General features: G+C 33.5%; 4 protein-coding genes across 4 annotated transcripts; 3 read left to right on the top strand and 1 right to left on the bottom strand.

Moving 5' to 3' along the window:
- Positions 1-241: 241 nt before the first annotated feature.
- On the top strand, positions 242-3,026 carry LOC142974157 (uncharacterized). The gene is made up of 5 exons (XM_076116320.1): positions 242-537; positions 1,305-1,485; positions 1,915-2,135; positions 2,441-2,571; positions 2,782-3,026. The coding sequence occupies exons 1-5, from the start codon at positions 388-390 to the stop codon at positions 2,996-2,998; spliced, it is 900 nt and encodes a 299-aa protein (XP_075972435.1). The 5' UTR covers positions 242-387; the 3' UTR covers positions 2,999-3,026.
- A 3,037-nt stretch (positions 3,027-6,063) lies between these two features.
- LOC142974206 (uncharacterized) lies at positions 6,064-8,547 on the top strand. Its single transcript, XM_076116371.1, has 5 exons — positions 6,064-6,189; positions 6,692-6,845; positions 7,362-7,587; positions 7,883-8,027; positions 8,262-8,547. Exons 2-5 carry the CDS (start codon positions 6,702-6,704, stop codon positions 8,374-8,376), a joined length of 630 nt encoding a protein of 209 aa, XP_075972486.1. The 5' UTR covers positions 6,064-6,189; positions 6,692-6,701; the 3' UTR covers positions 8,377-8,547.
- A 360-nt stretch (positions 8,548-8,907) lies between these two features.
- Positions 8,908-13,867, top strand: LOC142974227 (uncharacterized). The gene is made up of 2 exons (XM_076116395.1): positions 8,908-9,110; positions 9,186-13,867. Exons 1-2 carry the CDS (start codon positions 9,044-9,046, stop codon positions 9,518-9,520), a joined length of 402 nt encoding a protein of 133 aa, XP_075972510.1. The 5' UTR covers positions 8,908-9,043; the 3' UTR covers positions 9,521-13,867.
- On the bottom strand, positions 13,857-18,777 carry Arv1 (ACAT-related protein required for viability 1). Its single transcript, XM_076116394.1, has 7 exons — positions 18,607-18,777; positions 18,274-18,393; positions 17,884-18,008; positions 17,443-17,582; positions 16,813-16,875; positions 15,047-15,211; positions 13,857-14,530 (listed from the first exon to the last, which is right to left on the bottom strand). The coding sequence occupies exons 1-7, from the start codon at positions 18,703-18,705 to the stop codon at positions 14,418-14,420; spliced, it is 825 nt and encodes a 274-aa protein (XP_075972509.1). The 5' UTR covers positions 18,706-18,777; the 3' UTR covers positions 13,857-14,417.
- Positions 18,778-22,506: the final 3,729 nt, after the last annotated feature.

Genomic DNA, 22,506 nt, shown 5'->3' with positions numbered 1-22,506 from the left:
GACAAAAGCTAATCTTGAAATAATGTGATAACTATAAGATTATCTAACGTGTAGCTTAAGAATACAGATAAGAGTACAATTCTAGCTAGAACATTTTCGATAAGAAATGAGCCATTTAAGCACCTACAGGAAGCTATTATGAAAATTCAACCTAAACAACAATATAACAAACTTTTTGGTAAAAATCGGCCAAACATTTTAAATTCAGAAATCCCAACGATAAAATCAACGAAATGTCACACCAACTGTCACTATGCCACCATATAAAACTTATTCAATGTTTTTAATAAATTTTTAAACAACCAAAATGGCAAAAACATGAAGATTAGACTAATGTAGATGTCTAAAGTTTTAAGAAATCAGTAAAACCATTCTCGGCCAGCCACTATGTCTGCATTGTCAAGTTTGTTCAAGTTAACAACAGTCAGGCACATTTTCAAGAGACCAATAGTTGCTTTATGTGAGACCAGCACTCATTACAAACGTAATTATGCAGACAAAAGCAAAAGTGATGTGAACAAAGCCAAACATGTTGTGGTGAGTGAATGGAAACAAGTAATTACACACTATTTTAAACCAAAAGGTATGTAAGGCAAACATTAAATGTGTAAGTTGACAATAAGTTTGTATAGATATTCCTTTATAATTTAGGTCTTTTGTATAGGTACTAAAACATCAGAAGAATCATGACAAGGATCTAACTTTCTATTCGGTACAGTAAATTATAAGGATTTTCTTAAGTAGGTTGCTGTATACTGGCTCGTTCTCAATAAAGTTTGCAGTTTTATTACGGGAAGTGTAAAGCTTCCATTCTTTTGGTCATTTAGTGGATAGGAGTTCCCTTTAACAGTGTGCTCTATGTCATTCCTCCTCGTATCACAATGTCGTCTATGTTTTCTACTGTCCTTTCCTGCTCACCACTCGGTCTTTTGTATTGTCCGCTTTTTCTAATTGTGGTAAATATAATCAAGATTTCTCCAAAGACGTATGCTTAGACTTCATATTTATTTAACAAAGACAAGCTTTGTAAACGTGGTTGGCATATTCTAGACATTAAAACATACTTTATGAAAGAAATACTAATCCATCAGTATAACGGTAAAATATTGTCAAGAATTCATTACTAATCCATATCAGACCATATCCCAACACTTAAAACCATGTTTTTGATAGAAAAAAGCACGTGAAAATCCATGATGTCATAACAACGAATACAAATCTGAGATGGTGGCAAGTAACTGGAGGTTTTTGCGATTTCTATATTCAGATACTTTTTGCTACAAAATACGATGCTCGTATTGCAGCAGGTGCAGGGCACCGAGAATGAAGAGCGAATGCGCGTGCGTCGCGCCCGGCCGGCAGATGTGCCGCGCGTGCTGCGCTTCGTGCGCGAGAACACGCGCACGGCCTGGCCCGGCCTTGTCGCGCCGCCGTCCGCCTCGCACCTCGTTCTGTGCGATTATGTCGCTAGGGCACTGGCACAAGGTACTCGAGTTAATTTAGATTCCGTCAAATTTTTCGTTGAATAAAACAGGATACTTTGTGATCTAAAGATAATTCGGATAGTAGAATCGAGATGTTATCGATTTTAATGGATTTTTAACGCATGATGATGTAGGAAAGAGATTTCACGTCCACCTAAAATTGCTACTATGAATAGTAATCATATTTTTTGTAAAGAGTAATTTTCATTCAATAAATAACTTTGAACCTAGTCCGAACGCAACACCAAATGCTATTTGATCATATTTTTGACGGAAAAAATATTCTGGAGAAAATATTGTTCCCCAGAACAAATGAAGAAAATTCGTCCAACTAAAAGGGCTACATAACGGTAACATATCATTGTGTTGCACCAACAAAATTTAGCCAGGCTGAAATAGTATGTTTCCTAAAAAGTTCCATGTTTCCCAGGTCACTCAATGCTAGCAGAGCAACAAGAGTCCCGTCGCGGCTGGTCACAGATCCGAGGGCTGGCTCTGGGCATGTCTGTCTGTCCGTGGGATGCGACGATGCTGGAGCGCTGGGCGCGCTGCATCAGGTGCACGCGGTCCCGGCGCCTCATGCACTTCACAGCGCATTGCCTTCGCGCGCCAGCGCTACATGACAAATACCGAGTGCATAATATATTACAGGTATGACAATATATATGTCGAATATATCTTGTGTTCTTCCAAAACTACCCGGAGCTACGTCCATCTTAAATACTTAGCTGGTTTCCATGGTGATTTCGTTCTTTGTCGTATTCAAAACGTATTTTAGAATGATGCACTGAATCTATTCTAAGGCCATAAAGAAGACATTTTCAGTGGTCAACTTATTGGCAAAACAGCTCAAGTAACCAGAAGACGTTTTACATGGTTTAATGCATTCAATCATTGGCTAAAGATGTAGTGTGTTTACATTTTGAGCTTATTAATTCATAAGAGCTATGTTTTAGGTAATTCTCATAGTGCCACATAACTGCCCGAAGAATACAGAGATAGTCCACGTCTTAGCTAAAAACGCGATTCAGAGAGGTCGTGACGCTGGTTTCCAGGTTTTACGTTTCGATGTCACTGACAATGCTATGTGAGTACACAGATTCCCTACATCGTTATTGAAAATTATCTAAGTCTACTGCTTTAATACTTCATCTAATATAATCTTTTAGGCTTGATCTGGCTATACATCTTGGTGGAAAGTTTCACTTGTTTACACACCTTTTCAACCAGGAACATGCCAATTTACCGCAAATGTAGATGAAAATGAAAATATAGCATGATCCTTTTATGCTTCCAGCGCCCAAGCTCTAGAGGAACTGAAACTAAAAAAAGAATGGCAGCTATCATACGACGTGCTACCAGACTCATTAAAAGAACGGCCTAAAACCGACTCGGAAAATTCTCCTGCATCAGACACTCAGGACACGAGTGCCCCGAAGACTTTACTTGATGGAAACTACATAGCTGTATATACAGCCTTCACTGATACAAACAAGACTAAGGAAAAGTTATAATTATGGCGGCTTAATGACGGTTGTGTAACATCAGTATTAAATGTATAAAATATATTTGGTAGTTTTATTTCGAAGAAAAATTCTTTGTAAAGAGCTTTTGCGGGTCGATGCCGGTTTTTTCAAGAGATTGTAATTAATAGTAGCTGCAAAGTATTAAATAGTATATTTTGACTAGCTCTTTAGTCTAGGTTAGGACAACATAAAAATTTGATAGATACGAGTACATGTAAAAGCATGTGAGTGTCTTTTGGATTTGGATTATTTATAGGGGTCCGCTAATCACAATAAAAATGGCGCTATCGGTCAGCACTAGAAAAAGGTTGAGAATCCCAGGTCTATCACCAAATACCTAATCAGAAAGTCTAAGTTTAGATTCCAGAGTGGGATAAAGTAATTTCAAACATAGATTCTAAGAAACAGCCTAAAAAATCATCTTCCAACAAAATATAAATTTTAATCTTAAACTTTTTTTACAAGATAATAATAATGACGACAGCTCTTATGAAAATTGAGTAAAAACAGTAATTGATGGCGGGTCATTGTTTTCTAGTTCGTAATTGAATCTCATCGCGGTCAAGGAACATACTGAAAATAGAAAATGACTACATAATAGCTTTGTCGCTAAGCCCCGCATAAAACGAGGTAAAAACATTTACGTGTTCTGTGTAGTATAAATATCTTTCAGAGAGATCTTTTACTGTCTTGTCTTGTAAATGAAATAATGATAAGGGAAAACTTCCAGTTGTGGGAAATAAAATACTCCGAGATACCTTTGGACTGTCAATTGGCGATGTCGTGGGTCCTTTAGAAAAATGTCTCCTAAATTCCCCGCGATTCCGCTATGAAAAGTGCAGGCTTAGTATGTATTTAAATAATATCCCCACTATCAGTAGAACATTCTCAATAAAACATTACTCAAATCTGTAACCGCCAGTCACGAGAAAAACCTCACTTATATCGCTTTCTCCCACACGGTGTCACAACCCATTCAATCTCAATAGTAACATGTTTCATTCCATTGCGGTATTGGCTCAATTTCATGCTGTGTTGGCCTATTGTAATAATGTAATGAAACGTTTAATTTTCTGGCTAGTGTTACCACACGAAGGTCAGAGAAATCTTGAAGTCTAGGATGAATTTGGTAATAGTCTTTGATAAATAAATGGGTGCTATACATTTTGTCATTTATGGAGACGCTCCGAAGATGAGTGAGGTCGCACTTACCTTTGTAGAATAAACTAATGAGAAATATCACTCATATACATAAACAATTTGGAAATAAAAATGATGCTGTCTTACGAATTTTTAAATAAATTCAGTAATCATTGTTGTAAGCGTAAAATGTACCGTAGCTAAAATTAATTGAAAAGAGCCAGCAAGAAACGGTTCTGAAATTCGCTACATCTGGGGGCACGGAAGTGCCCCCGCAAGTCGAGCAAAAAAAAAGCGGCACGGCCGTAACATCCTTTTCTCGAAGCAATTCGGGCTATTTTTGACACCCCTATAATTTCGTAGTGGATAAAACAAGAAGCCTGGATTTTCAGCAACTAATCAGTCATTGTATAAACACGGTATATTTAAAATTTCAGACAATTTGAACCAGTAGTTTAAGAATGACAACTTGTTAAAATTTTGAATTTTGTCACTCACTGATTCACTGACTCACTGACTCACCGATCATCAAAAGTCTAAGGTACTTCTAGCAGACTTAGAAGCTTAAAATTTAGAATACAAGTAGGGTTTAGTGTCTTAATCATGGGAAAAATTCAATATTTTCTAATTTTGGTCCAGTTTTCTAAATATACTAACTGCAACAATAACTTTGTAATCCCATATAAATGTATAAGATTACAAGGTTACATTTGCAGTTAATGAATTAAATTATTATTTCTGTAGAAAATAAAACAAATAGGTGTAAATATGTAACTATATGAGACATAACGGGAGGGGGTATAGGGTGGGTAAGGGTGTTTAGCCCATGAAACTGAACAACATTCCCATAGGAAAATATGTTGAATTATGAAAAAAATACGGCTTTCCATACAAATTGGACTTATGTTTGCTCTATTCGCTCTACAAAAAGAAGTGAGATGCCATCAAAAACATTCTGTAAAAACCTCAAGTCTCGCCGTAAAAAGTTGTGAGATCTATATAATACCAAGTCGATTAATCTATTTAGTCTCTACTTAAAGGACCTTCTGTCTTAAGTTATTAGGTATGTTATTAACATGCCAATTAAAAAAAAAATACCTTTAAAACAAATAGATCGACTTGGTCATCGCAAGAAAACACAAATTCGCCATTAACATTTCAGGAGCATTAACTTCTCGTCGTGCTGTGTAGTGTGATACATACTAATAATCAAATCATGCGATGGCCAGGTCGGTCTATTTGTTTTAGAGGTATTTTTTTTAAATTGGCATGATAATAACATACCTAATAACTTAAGACAGAAGGTCCTTTAAGTAGAGACTAAATAGATTAATCGACTTGGTATTATATAGATCTCACAACTTTTTACGGCGAGACTTGAGGTTTTTACAGAATGTTTTTGATGGCATTAAAATTGAAGCATACAAAATTGATAATCAAAAACTAAAGCATTTTTTGTGTAACAAACAATAGTTTTGTCTATAAACAATCAACAAGACGACAGGGGTTCTAAACCAAAACAAAATTTATACAATCCAAACAAAAAAATGTTTTTAAGGAACCAACTTCCTTTCAATGTTTGAAACTTAGGTAGTATATTAATTACCGTAACGAATGTAAAATAGTCTTCAGTTTGTATTAGAATTACACACTACAAACTCTTACATCATTATCTAGCATTTCTTTACTCTGCTCAAGTGACAATTTCATAGAAAAACCACATTGACTACCAAAACTAGTTCAATTGAACCAAGACACTGCATATTACATCACAAAAGAAGAATTTCATACTAAAACATAAAAAATAGAAAACAATCGAACGAAAGTGTATTTGTATTCACGGGTCACCTACCGCTAGTGAAATTGAACTCATTGATGAAATAGAAAAATCAACAGCTGCAGTGTACGAAGAACCGAGGGGTCAGTCAGTCATTGTGAAAGATCGAAAGAACCGCAACATCCAGTTATATAAAGTACACGATTCGAATCATATTGTTGAGTTGCTACTGAACGTGTCTAAGAAACTTACGGCACTTTTTGTAAGTAAAGTGATTGAGTAATGACTCTGCTCTATTTGTTACACATGATTGGTTGTGACAATTAAACGTTTTAATTGTAAATTAAGATTCGAATTGGATGTTGTAAATAAAATAGGCAATTTTGTTTCAAAAACTTTAATTGCAAATGAAGATTTTTCAATAAAATAACGTCCAGTAATTATAGATTTTTGTCAGTGATAAATCGTGCTGTAAAGTAAAAGTGGTATAAAACTAACTTTTTTTATTGTGATCAAACATTCAACAATCTCACGCTTTTAAAATATTGGATACAAACATTCGGACGAGTGCAAAAGAATAGTGATCACCTCGCCATAAAGGGACGACTTTTAATGATGACAAACATACAAAGTACCTACTTACTACAGAAAGAATAGTAGAGCGATTTACAGCATTTCTTCATCCTTGCTTGGAGTTCGTGATTCAGAATTACACTGCACGGAAAATTTTCCTGGGAAGTTAATACTAAACCCGATTCTTTCAGAAACTCAACAATGATGTTAAAACTAGCGTCACTGGCGCTCTGTCTCCTGCACCTGGCTGCGTCGATGCCAGCTCATATTGACACCACAGACGCAGCAAGATACGAGGATGTTGACAATTCAGAGTCCCTGATCAGACATCGTAGAGGAGCCTCGGTGAGTTTTTTACTATTTTTCTCTACATAAGAACCTTCCTTATACTTCAAATTGGGCCAGCTGTTCAGGTATGACGCTGTGACCAAGAAAAATAGGGTATTGAACGTCTTGATTTTGAACGTCTACAGATTTAGAAGTATAGATTAATGATTGATGATATTGGTCACAATATAAAGATTAGAATTATAGTTTCAGTAGTCACGTTAAGGCACCTTGACATGATAAAGATAAGACAAAACAAACATATTACTCTAAGGATATGAGATCAACGACCGATAAAAAACATTCATAATATTGTTATCTTTTCTCTGGTGATTCCCCGGCTCTTGTCAATACAATGCGAACTTCATAATCATACAAAACGGAACTGTCGGTAAGGGCATCATAGTTTATTAAGGATGAACATTAGACCTAAAAACCATTATCATTTCATAATCATTTCCTTTAGTGTTTGGTGAGAGGTGATTTCATAATAATTTAAGATCTTATAATCTGAAGTGACAATTTTCTCTCCAGCAATCCTCATCGAACGAAGGAGAATACTACAAATCAGACGAAAGGGAAGGAAACGGCGAGATCGGGTATTCTCGTAAGAAGTCGGGCGGTGGCAAGAAAGGGTACCAGCACTTCGACTCCTACCACAAGAAGGCTGGAGACAACTACGAGTTTGAGAAGCAGGACTCGTATGGACAGGATGAAGAGGCCCAAGACGGTGCCTACAGCCACAGACATGAGCGCAGAGGTGAACCAGCCAAGCTTATTCGAAGACCTTTAAAATTTATTAGAAGAATTTTGAGATGGTTTTAAGTTTGGACACTGAATATTAGTTTATTAACTTTCATTCAATAGCAGCTAAAACCTTTGTATCTATTGTTACAACCCACCACTAGTATTAATAAATAGAATAGGTATAATAATGCAGATCATGTTTGTCAACTAATCTAAAAACCAAATTAAAGTCATACAACTTCAATAATACATTTTTTTCTTTGCTTAAACCTATTCCTACAATGTTTAATTATGTTGTAATGTTGCAGCGAAAAAGGAACATGATCATGAGAATCTCAGGGATCATGAGAGGATCAGGGAGCCTGAAGAGTTTGAAGATGAACAGGATAAGGACAAGCCAGCTCCTAAGAAGAAGCCGAAACATCGCAAGGATATTGACCACGCAGAATTAAGGTAAGCTCGTAGGTCTGACCGCCCTATCTCATTCTGTCATTTAACTAAAAAGTGCAAAAGATTTTTATAGCCCTATAGTTGAATCCCTGCTACATACCTAGTAAGTACTTTACTGTTTTTTTTAGTACAATGTGTTTACATTACCTATAACCTAGGTAAACTTTTCCTTGCAGTATCCCAAAGTACTGCCAGGATTGGCTAATTTAACTAAAAATTAAAATTATTTAATTACAGAGAGGGCGCTGATGATGGAAACGGTGGTGTTGAAGCTTTCGGCCATGATCCCAACGATTACATTCTGCCCGAAAAATACGTGTATGGAAAGGAAGCGGAAGATGAAAACTTCTAGATTAAGAACAATAAATTGTGATAATTTCTAGACTGATAGGTTGTAAAATATAATATACTTAAAGATTTTTTACTGTCCGTCCCAATAATTTGGTTGGCGGATGACAAAGTGCAATTAATGTAATTATTTGTTAAGTGTAAAAAATAAACAACCCAATATTATATAATTTTATTATTAGTGTTTTATTTCAATTTATTATTAAGATAGCTTAAACTACTAATCCAAACACATCCCACAACAAAAGCAAATGAAATCATTTTTAGCCAATGGGCAATGCGTGCAATGAATCGCTTGTTTTGTATGCCACGTTTTGTTCATAGTTTTTGGGAAAAAATTTGAACATCTTAATGTAGGCCTTGGATAAAGCAAAACTACATTTGTTATAATTAGTGAGTACGGTTTATTTTTGTAATAAGTTTGTCAAACTAATTCATGCTTTTTTTTCATAGAACTATCAACATTGCTCTAGCTACATTGAGGATTACGTATGCACATTCAGTGCAACAACTAAACGCGGTTGACGTATGACAGCACAATATTTTTGACATTTGTTTTGCTTGCGCTACTCGCTGAAAACTATTGTTCGATTTTTCAAATAGACACAAACCTCGAGAGTATTTAGTACGAATTGTGATGTAAATACTTGTTAACACGGTGTTTGAACATCATGGAGCTGAAAACCATCGACATTGTGGCGGCGTTGCTCGTAAATCTAATACAATACGGTTGCTCGGGTAAGTTGTAAGTAGCCGACGATTATTTAATTGAATCAATTTATTCTGTGTTACGATGTGTATTCTTTTTAACAGAGCACATCCTGCCCTGCAATGTTTCGATATATAACCAGTGTCCGGAGCACCAGACGTGCAATGCTACGACATCGCAGTGTGATTGTTTGCGAGGTTTGATTCGCGTAGGGGATGATTGCGAATCGCCGGGTGACGATAGTACGTCGCATAGCGGAGTGGCCATCGCTACAGTTACTATATTCACGCTCGCTCTACTCATAGCAGGAGCGGTACTAGTTATTAGGAAGTATAATTTAATTGAGTATGTACATCAGAAAATTGAGTCTAGAAGGAATAATGACGTAATGTACGAGGACGTTATGATTGGCAACGATGACCCGCCGCTCAGTCCTTAGTTGTGTACGTAATTTATTTGTATAGAATGTGATTGTTATATTTACGGGGACCGGTTTGAGTGTATTGTTGTTACTGATGTTTAAGAGTTGACATTGATCCATTATGATGTTGATTGTGAGTCAAATAAACTTGATAAGAAGACAAAGAAGTGATTAACTAATTTGTTTATAGATAATGCTTCATGAATAAACAATGACTGTTCAATAGCTGTTTTAAATATTGTCTAAAACTCATTTAATTTAATTATTTAGATATTGCCAAGGCTGCTTAGTAAATTACTGTCTGTTGAGAAAAAACATTAGACAGGTGTCAACAAAACAAGGAAAATGTGAACTGAAATATGTGCATCTGTATTTATTCCACTGTAATGAATCATGAATGAATTCCAATAAATGTAAAAATAGGTACAATGTTCATAAGTAATTTCAATTTGCAAAACAAAATCAGTGTATTTCTATTGTATTTAAGTATTATATTTGCAGTTGGTGTAATAAACTCAAGTAAAAAAAAATTGAATTGTTCTGGCCATGTGCACATTTTTCTAATAAATTGTAATATAATCATATAAAACAGAATTATCAATTAATACTATTAATGGATATAGTAATAATCTACTTAGTAAGATAAAAATAAATGGGTTTTTACAGTACCAATATAATGAACAAACAAGGCAATTGTACTAAAAGTAATACTGGCATTGTTCCAAGCTATTTGACATGAACACAACTAAAGGTCACAGCGAAACATTCAAACCAACGTCTGCATGTTATATTGTATTAAAACAAATATTTTCTATGTTGTAATTAGATAAGATTTTAGATATAAAGTGATTCGTATAAACAACTCAGATGTATAAAAATTATAATACTACAATATTTTTTCATGCTTTGTGACTCTCTATAATTACAACAAAATTGATTAATGATTTTGTTAGTCAAATATGAATTAGAGAAAATATATGATAGTCAAAGTATAGCTTACAGAATAGATTTTTTCTTTTTGATGATCATCAAATGCACTTTGAGATCGAGTTATACCTTCATACTTTGTGACAAACAATACAAAAATAGTGTGTTTATTTAAAAGTAAAATTCTGACGTCATTATCTACTATATGCCTACTGAATGTCAATACAAGATACCCAATGAATGGAAGTGTAGTATTTATATGAATCACCTTATATCTTATTATATAAACTATATCTTTATTATGAAAAATGTTACTCCTTTATGTGATAATTATTGTTTGATTGTTTTAATGTGGATAGTGTATGTACATACACTTGTAATAGGTGCATTGTGAACATTTAATATATATTTTCTATCACTCAAAATATATTATGTAAGCTAGGCAAAATAACAATCACAGTCAAAAACTTTTCTTTCATTTTGTTTCAATATCGAAACTTTTCTTTGAACAATTTGTGTGGGGGATTGTAAAAGTCGGGTTTAATTTCTTTTTTTATAAATATTAAGATTTCACCTATAAAACTATGCACAATGAGAGTGCAAAATCACTCTAGGTCTCCCCTGATAAAGTATGATATTGTTTAACTATGATACTACAACTATCCACATTAAAACACATTATTATTACCTTTCCAAACATTATATTAATAAATGTTAGTATAATAATGCTTGTAATATAAAGAATATTGTATATAATTCAGATTATAGTTTTTCACATTATAGACAGTAAAATCAGGTAAAAATACATAAAAATGATTATGGTCTCATGTTTTAAAAGGTAGCTATGATATTAAAAAATCTATTTGCAGAAAGAAAGGAAATTTTTGGTTTCTTTACGTTTTTGTGAAGGTATTTTTCGATTATTATTATTGTCGGACTGATATCGCTTGTCATGAGAAACAATCGTCTTTTACGGTAATTGAAAAGATAAGGTCACATTAAATGTTTTATATGAACAAGGAAATAATGTATTCTATGTTGTCTGCTGTCGTCGCACAAATTATAATGTGAATACATAATAATATATTTGTATACAATAAATGTAAGAACAAAAGCTATGTGCTTCAAAATTCGTCTATATTTTGTTAGTAATAAGAAAACCATTATGAAAAATTTGTTCTTTTGTATTCTGCTTTAAAAACATTGAAAATTGACAAAACATTCTCAAAATGACTCCTTTTTAATCAATCTTTTATGAATTTAGTATTTTTCCTTTTGAAATATTTTAGTAGGTTAATTAAAGTTTGTCTAGACGCTATAATTAAGTTGCAAAGTTACCTACTCTAATAAATTTAAATGTCTTTTTTGCTTAACTAAGTATGGCAACACTTACGCATATGGAAACTTTTTCTGAAATACTACGTCATTGTTATTTAAAAAATGTTGCCAACAGATGGGGTTTTTTATTCCCATGCTGTTTAAATATAGTTGTTCCTTTTCGATATTAAATAAAATAAAGATAGATATCTACTTGGGTATTGTTGAATGTTAAAACATCTCATTTAGCGCTCTATTTATCTCATAATTAGCATTTAGCTTAAGCATGCCGTTAGTTTAGTTGATCATAAGCTTATTAAGTACCCACACATAAACCATTCTTTACCTTTCTGCACGAGTCTTTTGAGAGGGTTTTAGAATTGTAGTGGACCTTCTGCTGCCATATAATTGAGCACTATTGCACCAATTTAGTCAATCGAACTTCAGGTGCGAGTTTTACCTCATATTATGTTGATGCTGTATGAAAATCAAACCCTAAAAAATACTTACCCAGTTTTGTGCAACCCAGACCTGCGATTGAACTGATTGAATTCTCTCAAATTTGATCGATGAAGTCTCTCAAAGTAAATTATTATTACTGCTGTGATTAAGCAGCTAATTAATAATATTGTAACAGTTGAATCATCGTCTACTGACCATTTAATATCACTGGGGGAAGGATCCCGCAACTTTATGAGAAGTTTATAAGACTTGTGCATAAGTGGTCTGTGTGTGGGTACTTAAAATAATAATTATTATTTTCTATATATAAAAATGTTCTTCAATATTTATCGCAAGTAGTTCTACATTAGTTTTTGCTTCTGCTCAATTTAGCCAAAGACTGAATGGTGTTGCAAGTTACGAAATATATTTTCCATAATTTGTATATTTTGCCGTTTATTTAAAATGTAAAACAAAATTTTAAAAATAAATGTATGAGAGAAATATCTTTTTTATATTGTTTTTTTATTTATATTGGGCTAAGGTTTGATATTATAAGAATATGGTTTGTGCATGTTAAAATTAGTAATTGATACATTTTGAAATATACGTTAATAACCTTTGTAACCAAATTGAGGTTTGAAAAATATTTTTGGATGAAATTCTTTTACCCTATTCTATTTATGTTAAAACACAAAAAAAACGTATTTATTTGATATAATTAAATTCCTTTGCGTAATATTTTCCAATGTGTATCACTAGAGTATCCTTTATATTACGCATAACTAAAGAACAAATTGTGTCCATTCATATCATGCTATACTTTTCTTTCTACGAGCAAAAGAAAGAAACAGCATGATATGTTGGCCATAGTTAATAAAAATATGTATATACATACATTCCCAGCTTTTAAGAATTTAATATTTTCATTAAACACCGTTCTTTACAAGCACATATAACTTTAGTTCCGTTATCCTATTATATTATTAGCACATTCTATTATATTCCCCCTTTCAGTAGTCCATTTTCTCATTCAAGACCTACTATGCAAGTACCAAATAAAAAAATATGGTAATCCGTTTTTCATATAAATGTCCATCAGCGCCCCTAGTGGCACGTTTATGAACTAAACCAGACTATCAAAAACAGATTGCCTACATTTACCTACACTGATTTTGCAAAAAGTTATTTTTGTTAAAGTGCTTTTTCCGTTTTTAGTCATTAATAATCTCTTCCATAAAATAAATGTTATTTTGTAAGTGTATTTACCGTTATTATAAGCCTTGTGTCTTTGTCTATGCCTTGAGTGCAAGTGTTGTTTCTAAGGTCTTTGAATATTGATAACATTTAATTTAAAAAACCTAATTTTTCATCACGATAAAGACTCGCCCTAACAGTGTAAAATAGTAGATTATTATAACCTATAATTTTAACAAATTTCATCCAAATCGATTTAGCCGTTTTGAGTGTAAGACCAACAACATAAGCTGATATGGGCTGCCTTTATCGACCATCTTGCCAGTACACGGGTAGTTTCAAAGATCTTTGAAAGAACAGTTGTAATAACGTCTATGTAATAAATGTATAAACTACACCAATGTATATGTGTATTTAAATAAGAAATATAGTTAAATATCGAGGTTATATTTTTGAAATAAATACTCTGTGATACGGTTATAAGTCTTTTATTTGATATCACATTAAACTTGTCTGTAACATGTCTCTATATTTTTTTGCAATTAAAATTTACATTTTCAATTAACAGTTAAATAAGGAAAGATGGTCTAATTCCTGTTTTATAATATTCAAATTTTCTTATTTTATTAGCTTGTCTGTGTTCTAGTCATATAATTATTCTAGAAGAACACAACATCGTAATAAATAATAAATATGAAATCTTTGATTTATAAAGTATAGAAGATTTTGGTTTATTGTCGACATAAAAATTTCCACAGCTTTAGAGTCTTTTTACCACAACATATTTATTAATTTTCACTTTACTCATCACTTCGGAATAAGTATTGATTAACATTAGAAAACTGACAGCTTTAATAATACTTGCAGCAACTTTAATTCTAAGACAGGTTACTTCCTCGTTTGGAAGGAGACCCTTGCCCAGCAGTGGGACAATAACGGGTTATAAAAAAAATCGCCAAACTTATCCTTTGTACTTCTTGTATTTTCCTTAAGTTCAATAAATATCTGTTTTTACTTAAATTCTCATAACTTCTTATGATATTAACGTCCTCAATATTGGTGTGGTGACGTAACAAGTTGCGTACTTAGTTATATTGCCGATTAATAATATAACTATTGAAACTAATAATGGACACTCGTACAGAACTGAAACAAAAGATATTGGTTAGAATCGGCGACACATCATATTATGATACAAGCTTTCAGAACAAATCAAAAGAACTAGCATAAGAGTGAGTTTTCTTCAATTTTTTTTGAAATACATATCCCGCTCTATTAATTGCTCTTGTGTACAGGGACTTTTACAAACAACAAACACAAAGCACAACCAAACCCGAAACAATTCGGTGCTTGTTGATCGCACAAATAATTGTTCCGTGTGGGAATCGAACCCTTGACCTCCCGATGCAATGGTTGTGGCGTGGTGGTGACCTTTTATTTTTAACATTCTATAATTTGCAGTGCTGCTTACTTCATGTTAGCAAAAAGCCTATTTTACAAATATAATATATTTATAAAAAAAATTAATATCTATTTATTCAAAGAATATCTTTACCATAATATTTATAACACGTACATAGTTAAATACAACAATCAACTAACAGATAATGCTGCAACAATTTCTAAATTCATTCACTAGATGTCGCTATTCTCAAAACTTACCAGTGAATACATTCAGGAACACTACAAAACTGTATCCAAATACAAGTAAATAATGCACTATTCTTGTATCTGGCGACGTCTCTGCTCCCCACACTAACATAGGTAGCGTAAAGAGGATAGATACGTCGGCTAGGGAAAACGCTTTGAGCACTCGGAGTAATGGCACTGGAAAAAAAAAAGTTTGGCATGAATATGTCGCTAACATAGCATCTCTCTTTTAACGTAAGAATACAGCTAGAGGTCTTTAGTCATGTGAAGTACCTACCTACAACAATTTACTATTATTAACAATTAACTTTTTAAACAAACTAGCTGACCCGGCAAACGGTGTTTTACCATATAAATTTGAAAAAATGTTAGCCTTATTACTTAGGGGTAGGAAAAATAGATAGTAGCCGGTTCTCAGACTTAATGAATAATTGAATATGCATAGGTACCTATAAAATTTTGTGTTAATCGATGTATAAAATTTAGATAGGTAGATATATCACTAGGCATTTGAGTCGTAGCATATTCGAAATTCGAATCGAAAGAAATTCAAAATTAAAAAGAATTCTACAACTACAAGGCACCGGCCAATAGGAAAGCAGTTTGAAAAGCCTTTATTTTTTAGCGCGTCTGCTATTGGGCGGGCGGCGCACGCGACGCGGCCTTCTGCTTTGATGTACTTTGATCTCTTCCGCCATCAGTGCCGCCCGAACCTGTGTCCTTGACACATTGACCGAAATTATTCGCGAGCGAAAAAACGCGAATTTAAGTTAAACTTTCGCAAAAAGGACGTTTGTCAATTGTTTTAGATTTTCGTGTAATTAATTAGTAGGTACCTATTAGTGTTTTGTCTAAATATGAGGCTTTAATTATGTGTTTACGTATAGTGTAAAAGGACGCCTTAGTGTCGTTGATGGTTTTTCATTATTAGGTAGTGAGTGTTTTTGTGCAGTTTTCGTGGTGCTTACACACATCTTAAAGGTTCCTTAGATTCGGCGGGAGATTTGTTATCAGTGCGCGGTCATATGCAACACCGATTAGAAGTATGTAGATATTAGTACAAGACAAAATTCTAAATTAGTGCATTGCTTTTCTAAAACAAGTGCTCGCTCGTGTAGGTATAGTGATAATTCAAAAGTAACAATATCTAAGTGATTATCACTTGTAAGTAGTGTTTTATTCATATAAGGTAGGTACCTATACGATCCTAAGGTTCGACCGGGAGATTTGATATTAAATTAGCAGTAGTAGGTAGGTATATTACACCGATTAAAATTTAGTATCCGGTAGTTTAGTGATCATATTTAAACAAAGCAAAATTCTAAATTTGTGCACTGCTTTTGCGAATAAAGTGGTCGAAGTGATTAGTGATGATTAATAAGTTACAATTCCTAAGTGATAATAATTCGTAAGTAGGTAGGTAGGTAGGTAGGTAGGTAGTGCATTCGCCGCGTGTGTCAGTGTCGTCACAGGATCGAGACTCGCTGGCGCCGATGAGCCGGTTAGGTAAGTAATATTTTGCAGTTATAACAAGGTGATACCTATACCTACTTACTCATAAGTCTGAATGAATGGTTTTGCAGCGTGATACTGTTTTTATTACGTTATTTTACTTTTTAATGTAATGTAACATTTAAATTTTTAACCAACTACCTAGGTAGGTATTTTATTTTTTTGTTTGTCATATGACTTTTAACCTCTAGTCCTACCTGTGGTCAACACAGCTGAGTTTGTTTTAAGACAATGAGCATATTTTTTAGATATACAAATGATATTACCTTCATTGCGTGGTGTAGCTATCTTCATTAACAGTTGCACTGATATTATAAACGCCAACAGACCTGAAAAATAAAGCATAACAAATGTTAAAAGCACACATTTAATTTCTGTTATAATGAACTAGAGCTATGCAAGAAGGTCTAAGACAAAGGACCTCTTATGACTGCAGTCTTGCACTCCTTTTATAAGCTTTGAAAATAAAATGTATCCAACACACAACTTTATTAAATTCTAAAAACTAAGGGTAAACAAAAGGTCAGTCAGTGAGTTATTTCACGTAACTACCATAAAGGTTCCACTGAAATTAACTTGTCATGCTTGAGAATGCACATGGTCAGCTGTAGATGACTATTTTTCAAAGGTAAATCAATGAATAAAATAAATATAAATACATGTCCATACATACATAGCATCACATCTGTTATACCCAAAGGTTTAGGCAGGGGTGTATAGAAATCAAAATATTTTTTGAGAAATACTAGTTTAAACTTAAAAAATATTTAGTAACTATTTATACTAAATATTAAAACTATAGTTTTTGATGTAGTCTCCTGTAATTCAAGGAGTATTCAGAATGATTGTACAGTGTATCCTTTGTTGGAGACTCAAATAAATAAATAAATACTAACCTGACAATATAGACAAGAACTGTATATAAAAGTCTTTCTCCCAAATGAACAGGTCTGAATCATCTTCCTTGACTACTTGCTCCCACGCCCAGCAGTTACTCTTCCATGAGTCTGGGATTGTTATGTTAATGGGTATACTTCTGAAAATATAATGTGGTAAATTATTTGACTGACTAACACCAACGACTTTTCGAAGTTATGTGTGTATTAGAAATAATTATCACTTGCTCTAACGGTGAAGGAAAACATCGTTAGGATACCTTGCATGCCCAAAATTTGTTTAATACATTTATTGAGGGCATGCAAAGTCCCCAACCCGCACTTGGCCAGTGTGGTGGACTCAAGGCTTAACTCCTCCCCCCTCGTTTGGGAGGAGACCCTTGCCCTGCAGTGGGACAGTAAGGGGTTATAAAAAAAATATATTAGAATATATTTACTTACATATCAGTTGAGTTAACATTCTCAAAGCCACAGAGAGAGTTGACAGCAATGTTGAAAAGACTGTCATTCCTCCACACTCCATAAGTTTCTAACATCATAAGTATGATGAGTAGCTTCCAAAATGACTGAAATATGATAAATAATTTGTTTAAGTATTAATCAGAATTATGAGCAATTTAACTGGTCAGATTACTTTCATTATTTTCTAAAAGACAACGCCTGCGCTAAGAACTCCAGATATAATAAGATATATTTTGTTTTATTGTTAAGTTTAGTTTGAAATTGGCAAAAAATAAACTAGGTGGGTTACAAACATAGTCAGATTCGATCTTTAAATGAAATATGCCGTTCTATCTGCGTTCATACTAGGTAAATTTGCAACTTTCTTACCTTGAATTCTGTATTGTACAGTACATGCCTTTGTGCTTCCTTAGACATTAATACCAAGTCTATCATCACTATAACAGGATCATATTCTATGTATTTGTCTACTATGCCTTTACAACTCTCCTGAAATTACAATAACAAATGGTTAAAACTTACGAAATGTGTACGTCTACTTTTTCAGCAGAAATAGGACCGAAATATCGGTCTAAGAGCCATACAGTATAGAAAAAGGTAGTAATTAAGTGATCAGTACATTGACAATGATAGGCAGAATAATATTCAAACTATCTCGCTTAAAAACTTTGAAAATAGGGTGTTTAGAAGTAAGCTACGTACACATTTCGTTAGTTTCAAAACTGTAGGCCCATAGGTCTTAAATAAAGCTGCAGCTGCTTTGCCGCAGTTAACACATTTATAGTTTTGAGTTACAGTCATTTTTGGATTAGATTTTCATTGAATTTCGAATATAAATGCAATTCGTAAGAATCGTAAACAATGGGACCGGAATGTCACTTATGTCATATTGACACTTTGAATCCGTTATGTCAAAGGGAAACAAAATAAACGTTCAGAAACAAAATAAATAAATGCTTGTATTTGTATTACTTCAGCGAACTTTCAAAACCCGTGTGGTTAATATGATGATGTTAAAAATATAAACATACCTACTTTTACATTTAATATCTAATTGCGCGCTTATACAAAATAGACAAGACTTATCAAACGTCACAATTCGGAAAAGTTTCTATAAAACTGCATAGATGGCATTAGTGTGTCAATGCATACAATAAAATATAAATTTACCTTCAACTTCAAAATATCGGGGTGGTTAAAAAGCAAATATAGAGGAATAATTTATTGAATTGTAAAATTAATTAAACAGTTATGTCTTAATTCGTTAAAGTTAGTTTCTATTCATAATAACTAAAAGGTTACTGCTTTTCTTTCGTAACGGATTCATTTCGTAAAAAATATTCTCTGTATCCAACTAGTCGCACCAAGAACCGATTAAACTCATTTGATAACACAATTTTTTCACCACCAACATTACATCTCCTTATCTACGAGATCCCAAAATGGACAAGAGAATTTTCGAATGTACTCTCTTAAGTTTTAACAAGCTTAAACATAAGATACCTTGGCAATCTAAATGTAAATTTTTGCGCGAGTACTGGGGTCCGAGAGCCCTATGAAGTGGCACTTTTATGGACCCAGGCTAAGCCGAATTTTAATAAAATAACTCAAGACTGCTCCCATAAAAACCCAACTTTGAATATGAAGAACATTTTGATGGCTTCGGTTCATATTTTAAAAAGGTTTATATTAATTAATCTTTTGTATAAAGTTTTCATTAACTTTGTTCCTTGTTTTGTTTTCAAGGTTCTGTGGTTGAGTTTTTATGTTGTCTGCAATACGTTTTTTAAATTGAAAGTCTGTTAGAGATTTTAAGAATTTGTTTAACTTTTTTATGGCTACATACACGGTTATTGTCGTTTAGGTTTCGTTTATGTTAAAGACGTTCACAATTTACCAGGCCTATAAAATAATCTTCGTAACTGAGTAATGTACAAAAAGGAAAAACAGATAAAAAGTTTAAAATAAGTTAAGAACAAATTGTAGAAAATTTACGGCCCGCATATGTAACTCAGTAACTCTATTCCCTTAAAATACGGGTTGCAGCAAGAAATAAATTTAGGAACAGCTTTCGCCAAGAATAAAGGAAGATAGAGGATAAAAGATTCCACTTAAGGATAATTTGGATTTGTTGCCTTTCCTTAAACGCCTAGCTTTATGTCTTGTTATATTAGAAAGGCTAAATGAGACGGGTACAATGTATTTCTTGTAAATTGAGTGAAATTTTGGGACGCTGCTGACAAGATGTATGTACGAATGTCGAGTTCGTAGCTCTGAAAGGGCTTGAAGAGGGTATTGTTTGAGTCGTAGTATGTACGGCACGAATCAATTGAAATGAAAAGCTTATATGGATTTTATGTACGATTTGTTTGAGGGTTTACAGGCTTTTGTATGAAAAATAGAATAATATGAATTTCGCGTAATTATCGTGTGTATAGTATGGGATAATTTCTCATAATAAGAAATATTTATAAAAAGTAATCTACTCGTATAATATAATCTTGACTCTGAGACAAACGAAAATTATATGAATTTCCATTGTAAACGTTATTTTGATGAGGCCCAATTATTGTTATATTTCTAATTTATTAGTAGGGTTCTTTGACATTTTAAAGATCCTCTATTCATAATGCATTTCTGGCATGCTATAACTGATCTACATGAAACATTTCAAAATGTAGTTTCCATATTAAAACTGGACGTTCGGAGAGTTCAAACCATCGGCATGCCTTTATTAATCTTCTTTTGAAACTGAGTCTAAAAAGAACTTAATTCTTCTCGCTTCTCCAACCGCAATATCAATATCGCATTTCATGAAAATGGCACTTCAGTGCGGCCTCTACAAAACATACGTTTATACTGTAAGACTGAAACTGTAACACTAGTCGTATAGTCGTTACAACTTGTAAACAATCGAAGACGAACATAGCTTAGGTATACCTTACTTGTGTTAACTGTTAACGGTATTAGAGTCAATCATAATTTTTAGGGCACAGCCAAAATCAGTCCTGGTTATTGTTAGGCCTTAAGAAGGCTTCATTAGTAGTCACCAATCACGTACACCATAATTATATTAGAAGTCGCTATCACAATAAGGAAAAGTTTTAAGGAGCAAAAGTAGGTGACGAGTATTCGGAACAACTTTTTCAAGGCTTTGAAGGCTAGCTTCTATACTTTCTGACTAAAACCCCGGGATTCGGTTCATTTTAAATCCTAAGCCCATCGTATGGTTTAAAGAGGCTTGAAGTCCGGTCAGGTTATTCCATTAGCGGCGGTCGGGCGCGGACCTTGCGCACCACTTTTGGGCCGATTTTAAAATAATTGGACGGCATAACTGGATCATCCGAGCTGGTTAACTTTGTGGACCACTACTAGATAGGATTTTAAAGAATTTTTGACGAGCATTTTTGATGTAACTGGGTCAAATTGACGTTGAAAGTTGCTTAGTCCTCTCCATAGATACCGCTACTGTGATCATCTCTTTCTCATTTCGGTTAGGTTTTGTACTTTGTATTTTGATATCTGAGCCATTCATCTGAATGCTAAACCCTTGCAAATGCTGGTAGATATCAAAAGCTTTATGATAATATGTTAAAAATACTTTAAATAAAAAAAAGCATTCAGAGGAATGTTTTGTTTATCATAGCTACAAATACTATTTAGTAGAATTGCGTATCGCCCGTTTTCTATAAAAAAACATGTCGTGCAATTTCGATGACTTATCAAACCCACATCTCCGACGGAGTTTCATTCTCCTTATTCATCATTACCTATCAGTATCAAGTCATAAACTTCACAGAATAAACGTCTACAAAGAACCAGCACCGCCTCTTCTCCACAATAAAAGAAAACGACACGATAAAAAGTTTCTGAAGTAGGTACAATCGCTTGCGAATTCATTATACGGAGAAACTCCTTTTGTCGGAGATTTTACTGTCGTTCTAACGATTATTGACTTTTGAATGTATTGATTCCCTCATCGATTTGAAATTGGGAAAGATTTACTCTGACATTGTCACAGTTAATTTGTAAAAGACGAGGGGGTTTTCGTGGATGTCTTTTTTGGTGAGGAGATAGTAATTTCTTAAAGACGACGAGACACAGTTGAACTAAATACAAAATGATGTTCATAAAGTATAATAAATTATCATTCTTATTTTACACAAAATCATTTAATACGTGAACATTTCAATAATATGAAAGCCCCACAACTTCCCGTAACCGCAAACTTTACACAATAATTGAGAAAAGACAGTCATTTTGGTAAAATCAAAGCAAGTGGCGTGTTTAGGGCTCTGCCTACTCCTATACTAACGAGCGTAGTCTTTATGTATTTAATATTTCACTGAGATAAAATATAACCTTTCACCCGGTTACGTGTTTAGTGCAATGTACAGGCTTTTAAAATGTTCACGAAACCATTAGCTAATTAACTCTATCAGTATTATAGCATGTACTGGAACAACAGTCGTTCCACATCGCCATTTCCTTTACGTATTTCGCCAATAACGCCAATTTAGTGACCGAACGTTACTGGACTTTTTCACGAAATTCAACCGTTTTAATATTTATGCTAGCCCACACTTAATATTTACGTTCACC

Source organism: Anticarsia gemmatalis, chromosome 7 (assembly GCF_050436995.1).
Source record: "Anticarsia gemmatalis isolate Benzon Research Colony breed Stoneville strain chromosome 7, ilAntGemm2 primary, whole genome shotgun sequence".
NCBI classification, from domain to species: Eukaryota; Metazoa; Arthropoda; class Insecta; order Lepidoptera; family Erebidae; genus Anticarsia; species Anticarsia gemmatalis.
This window is presented reverse-complemented; position numbering and strand designations above follow the sequence as displayed.

Excerpts from the sequence above, each read along its gene's own strand:
- LOC142974157 (XM_076116320.1), top strand. The coding sequence starts at position 388 with ATGTCTGCATTGTCAAGTTTGTTCAAGTTAACAACAGTCAGGCACATT. Across the intron at positions 538-1,304 it reads ACAAAGCCAAACATGTTGTG|CAGGTGCAGGGCACCGAGAA; the intron begins GTGAGTGAATGG and ends CTCGTATTGCAG. Across the intron at positions 2,136-2,440 it reads GAGTGCATAATATATTACAG|GTAATTCTCATAGTGCCACA; the intron begins GTATGACAATAT and ends GCTATGTTTTAG.
- LOC142974206 (XM_076116371.1), top strand. The coding sequence starts at position 6,702 with ATGATGTTAAAACTAGCGTCACTGGCGCTCTGTCTCCTGCACCTGGCT. Across the intron at positions 7,588-7,882 it reads CCACAGACATGAGCGCAGAG|CGAAAAAGGAACATGATCAT; the intron begins GTGAACCAGCCA and ends GTAATGTTGCAG. Across the intron at positions 8,028-8,261 it reads ATTGACCACGCAGAATTAAG|AGAGGGCGCTGATGATGGAA; the intron begins GTAAGCTCGTAG and ends ATTTAATTACAG.
- LOC142974227 (XM_076116395.1), top strand. The coding sequence starts at position 9,044 with ATGGAGCTGAAAACCATCGACATTGTGGCGGCGTTGCTCGTAAATCTA. Across the intron at positions 9,111-9,185 it reads AATACAATACGGTTGCTCGG|AGCACATCCTGCCCTGCAAT; the intron begins GTAAGTTGTAAG and ends TCTTTTTAACAG.
- Arv1 (XM_076116394.1), bottom strand. The coding sequence starts at position 18,705 with ATGACTGTAACTCAAAACTATAAATGTGTTAACTGCGGCAAAGCAGCT. Across the intron at positions 18,009-18,273 it reads TGTACAATACAGAATTCAAG|TCATTTTGGAAGCTACTCAT; the intron begins GTAAGAAAGTTG and ends ATCATATTTCAG. Across the intron at positions 16,876-17,442 it reads GTTCTTGTCTATATTGTCAG|GTCTGTTGGCGTTTATAATA; the intron begins GTTAGTATTTAT and ends TTTATTTTTCAG.